The sequence below is a fragment of the Bradysia coprophila genome, unplaced genomic scaffold (assembly GCF_014529535.1).
Source record: "Bradysia coprophila strain Holo2 unplaced genomic scaffold, BU_Bcop_v1 contig_297, whole genome shotgun sequence".
In the NCBI taxonomy this organism is placed as follows: Eukaryota; Metazoa; Arthropoda; class Insecta; order Diptera; family Sciaridae; genus Bradysia; species Bradysia coprophila.
In genome coordinates, this window is record NW_023503555.1 from 7,786,865 (window position 1) to 7,792,080 (window position 5,216).

At 39.8% G+C, this 5,216-nt stretch overlaps 1 protein-coding gene across 1 annotated transcript; it reads right to left on the reverse strand.

The window, feature by feature from the left end:
• Positions 1–257: 257 nt before the first annotated feature.
• On the reverse strand, positions 258–2,253 carry LOC119079054 (venom carboxylesterase-6-like). The gene is made up of 4 exons (XM_037186859.1): positions 2,006–2,253; positions 928–1,938; positions 594–868; positions 258–533 (listed from the first exon to the last, which is right to left on the reverse strand). The coding sequence occupies exons 1-4, from the start codon at positions 2,207–2,209 to the stop codon at positions 377–379; spliced, it is 1,647 nt and encodes a 548-aa protein (XP_037042754.1). The 5' UTR covers positions 2,210–2,253; the 3' UTR covers positions 258–376.
• Positions 2,254–5,216: the final 2,963 nt, after the last annotated feature.

Here is a 5,216-nt window from a genome sequence, read left to right on the forward strand (position 1 = left end):
GACACTTTTCGATGTATTTTGGTTCAATTGAACTGCATCTGGTCATTTCGTGATTTTTCAATGCATTTTGGCTCAGTTGACCTTCATCCGATCAGTTGGGGATTTTTCAATGCATTTTGGTTCAGTCGAACTTCATCTGGTCTGTTCGACAATTTTGGTTCAATTAAAAGTGAGTTCACTATCTATGTAAGTAGGTCGAAGAACCTTTTTCGAACTCGTTCAACATCAGTTAAGAACAAAAAAATAAAAAATGGAAACCTTTTGAGTGGTTTATTTGAATAATATGCCTGATTTTACTACCTGGTTCTTACAATGTAACTCCTATATTAACCTACACGGAAAACCAATTCAATTAAAGCCGAATCTTTGTCATAGTTCAAGGTTCATCAAAGTCGATCATATCCCAAAATTTATGATCTCCAAAGTTATCGTCCTTTTTAACTGTTACTTCATTCGGCCCGTCAATCTGCGTGTATACGAGAACGTTTTCGTCTGTAGCTCGCATCATCGGAACTCCTTTGAAGGTCGGCTCACTTGAAAAATGAATCGATCGCATCAATAGAGATGACGAACTTAAAGATCACGAAACTTACCCTGTTGCCGTGTAGCTCTCATACATGTCTAAAAGGTACGTCTGCATCAGTCGTTCGCCTTCAGGTAAATCATGAAGAGCCGGCTCGGCGGAGTATACAAGCAAAACGTCGTCACCGTGAGACACACCTAAAAGATCGGAAACTTTTCCGGAAAATATTTCGGCCAATGCGTAGCTGTTCTTAAACGTATAGTAATACATGTAAACGGGGATGTGTTTTCCCACCATGCGAACAGTTTTGTCAGCGCCGATATGGAATAGTCTGTCGCTAGATATCTGAAAAGAAAGTTGGACGGTGATGGGACGTGGAGATTCGAGATATTAGTCGGCATTACGTCACAAAAGCGTTTGTATGATTTCTCGTTAATCGGATCATTGCCAATGTAGTGCTTCCGAATCATGTCGGACACATCGTTCATCTTGTCAAGAGGAACCGTTCGATTGTAATGTAACAAGTTCGGCCCAACTAAGTTCCAATTTTTATCGATGAACGGTAGATACTCGGGGCGTCGCAAGAATTCAGCCACCGGATACAGGCCTTCGTCTTTCGTTTCCGTTATTAGCCAGGGCTTTTTCTGTAATTTACCAGCCTTCATGTAGTTCGATGGATGGTCACTGATAAACGGAATCCCATTTTGCTTCATCGGTTCGGGGACAACACCAAACGGATCATATGGATTGTACAAAAATGGTTGCAGATCCTTGACCGTATGCACAATGTCTTTGGCAGGCTTTTTCTTCAGACAATCAACGATTTTCGCCCGATCCGAATTCGAGCAACCAACAATTGCCGCAACAGTCTGAAATTTCTCCTCGGTATTGTGCTGCATTACCCAGCAATCCAACGCACTGCCACTGTGAGATATTCCGTTTTGGAATAAGTCTTTCGACCAGTCACTCATATAGTGTAGATTAACGCTCGCCCCACCTGCCGAGAAACCGGTTATTGTGATACGATTGGGATCGCCACCGAACGCTGCAATATTGTCTTTAACCCATTTCATAGCCGTTGCTTGGTCCTTCATGCCCATGTTTCCCGGTATTAAGGCATCACTGGAAGATAGGAATCCTAATGGACCGAGACGATAATTGATGTTGACTAAGATCATCTGACGAGTCGTAATGAACTTTGGGCCCCAGTCGTCGCCATGCCCAAAAACGAATGCTCCGCCATGGATGTGAAAAATCACTGGAACCATCTGATTGTTTGTGATATTGTTCAGTCTGTAAACGTTCAGGAACAAGCAATCTTCGTCTCCAAGGAATTTGTCGTCTTGGTCTAAAAGAAAATGACTCCACTGTAAGCATGGATTTCCCGGTTCGGTTGCATCACGAACGCCTTGCCACTGTAACATGTAATTGGGACAGTAATCACCTTTCTGGAGATCAATTTTCCAGAGATCCATATCTTACGTTCGATTGAAATGGCACAGGAGGCTCGAATCGCCTCTCATTGATCGGTGGCTCTGCATAGGGTATCCCTTCGAATGCAGTGAACCAGCCACGGTCGTCTCCTTTTAAAATTCCAAATGGTGTTTTCACTTCTAGGTCGCTCGATGCGTCGACCGTCAATAAAATGTGAAATATGAAACAGCCAACCAGGGAAAATCGATTCATTTTCCGATAGTCAAAAACCGCTCTTGTCTATTGATCACATTTATCTGAAGTTTAGCTTATTTATATACTGTAGCACTAAACGATATCGGTAGCATGCAAGGTAAAACTCACTTGTTAGGCGAATAAAAGAAATTAATTTTCTATTATTACCAGCATATTACGTATATACAGAGAGCACACGCAAGTTGCATACACTTTTTGTCTGCGAAATTATTTTATTTTGTTGCAAATTGTTGGCAATTGTTAAGTTCACACAATTTACGCGAATCCAATTATTTCGTGAAAAAAAGATATGACAAAGGGAATGATGAGTGAAGTTCAATCATTTAGAGCTTGGATGACTTATTATCAGTTGACAACGTAGCAGACGCCGCGATGTTAGATTCCCGTACGGACAGATTTTATGAACGTATCGTTACATGTTTTTTGAATACGGTGCTCGGTACACTGTTAACAGAGTGATATTTCGGATCAGTTAAGCCTAACTGGTCTCGAAGGCCATATCGCGATCAGCGAACATACGCAGCGAGTGGAGTATAATACAACATAGAAAATTCTTTAACAATCTTTTGAAGCCCAGTTTAAATTTGTCCATAGTTCCTCTCGTTTTGATGTGAGCCACTTAGGCTAGTTAAAATTAACTGGTCAGAAATCGCTCTATTTATAGTGTTATGATGAAAGAGAAAGAAATATTTTGACAAGTACCCTAAGACAACTTATAATAGACTGGTCTTCGGTCCTCTCGCTCTCAACGTAACATGTTGACAAGTACCCCAAGGCAAGTTATAATTAACTAGTCTTCGATTCTCTCGCTCTGATCATAACAGTCTATTGTTAAAAGAGCGTAGAAATTAAATTTCTGAAATTTTGACGTTTCACCAATCGAGATCAGTTAAATTGACTGGCTTTTCCCCTGTTTTTACGCTCTTTTAACACTGTATTGATTTTCGCCCTCTGTTGTCAACGTGAAGTATTACTTATAGTGCGTATTATAGTGTGAAGCAGGGACTATTTTGAGAAATCGAATTCTCAAAAAATTCTTAAAATTCTCAAATTTCTCAAAAAATTCTCAAATTTCTTAAATTTCTCAAAATTCTCAAAATTTTCTCAAAATTCTCAAAAATTTCTCAGATTTTTCAAATTTTTCAAAAGTTCTGAAAAGACAACTGATTGGATACGTATGTTGTATTTTATTTATCGAATTTTATTTTCGAGTTTATTTTGTCCCAAAGTAAAACAAGGCATCAGAACAGTCGGAGCGTTTGCTGCGACTTAGCCCCGTACGACCCGTAATCCTATTTCGTCCGTAACCATAATACGTCCGTAGCCGTAATACGCCCGGAACCCTAATACGTCTACAACCCTCTAATGCGTCTGTTACCAAAATGCAAGTCAAGTTGGGCATGGTCAAATTTACTGAAAGTATTCATTTTTTAAATTGCGCATAGCGCAATTACGAAAGCCCGTACGAAGTACCTCTCAAATAAAACCAACAATTTACGACATTATTTTAGAAACCCAAAATTTTTTGCCTTTATTCCGTTCGGTATTCAATTATATCTCAAATGAAACAAAAACTAGCAAAATCGGATGATATTTACTCGATTTATGTGCAAAAAACACTTAGGGCCGAGTAGCGGCCTTAGTCCAAGGGACCAAATTTGAAACTTTTTTCGCCACGTTGTTTTCGGTATTCAATTATCTCTCAAACGAAACAAAAACTAGCAAAATCGGATGAGATTTACTCGATTTATGTGCAAAAAACACTGAGGGCCGAGTAGTGGCCTTAGTCCAAGGGCCCAAATTTGAAACTTTTTTTGCCATAATTCTATTCGGCATTCAATTATCTATCAAATGAAACAAAAACTGGCAAAATCGGATGAGATTTACTCGATTTATGTGCAAAAAACACTTAGGGCCGAGTAGCGGCCCTAGTCCAAGGGAGCAAATTTGAAACTATTTTGCCATAATTCTATTCGGCATTCAATTATCTATCAAATGAAACAAAAACTGGCAAAATCGGATGAGATTTACTCGATTTATGTGCAAAAAACACTTAGGGCCGAGCAGCGGCCTTAGTCCAAGGGAGCAAATTTGAAACTTTTTTCGCCACGTTGTTTTCGGTATTCAATTACCTTCCATAAAAAACTAAATCTAGCAAAATCGGATGAGATTTACTCGATTTATGTGCAAAAAACACTTAGGGCCGAGTAGCGGCCTTAGTCCAAGGGCCAAAATTTGAAACTTTTTTCGCCACGTTTTTTGCGGTATTCAATTACCTTCCATAAAAAACTAAATCTAGCAAAATCGGATGAGATTTACTCGATTTATGTGCAAAAAACACTTAGGGCCGAGTAACGACCTTTGAGCCCTCCCAACATGCCCACGTTGCATCTTACCCAAAAACAATGTTCAGCAACTTTGTTCTACTCGTCAATACCTTTCATTTGATATATCACAAGCAGCTATGGCGTGCGTATTTCGGTAGATATCGTCGAAAGACTGAAAAACACCTATAGGGCCCAAGCTCTGGAAGGGCCGACCCTACCATGCCCATTTTCGAACTTGACCTTACTTTTGTCGATACCAATCGGGGAAAAAAAGAATTTTGAAAAAAGGTTGTGATTTACTCAAGCTAGAGGGGTCACGGACGGACGGACGGACGGACGGACGGACATTTTTTTTATTGCGGATTCGTCATCTATGAACATAACCAAATGCTTTGCCCTTACTGTCTGCTTCCAATTCGACGTGTTACAAACGGCATATTAATCTTATAAGCCCCCAGTACTTCGTACGGGGCTAAAAATGAAAAGAAAATGTACAGCATTAATCCAAATTTGAAGGAAATTCCTTCAATGAATTCAGGTGCTTTCTTGAAGATTAGGACATTTTCTTTTCCTTGGAACAAAGCGAGAATGTTTTGGAAGGGGTTTAGTGATGAAGAGAGTTGATCCGACAAACTGGCGCTGTTCATTGTATTGGCACAGACTCTGCGAAACCTTGA

Coding starts and splice junctions, on each gene's coding strand:
- LOC119079054 (XM_037186859.1), bottom strand. CDS start 2,209: ATGAATCGATTTTCCCTGGTTGGCTGTTTCATATTTCACATTTTATTG. Junction 869..927: donor CATACAAACGCTTTTGTGAC/GTAATGCCGACT, acceptor CTTTCTTTTCAG/ATATCTAGCGACAGACTATT. Junction 534..593: donor GAGAGCTACACGGCAACAGG/GTAAGTTTCGTG, acceptor TCATTTTTCAAG/TGAGCCGACCTTCAAAGGAG.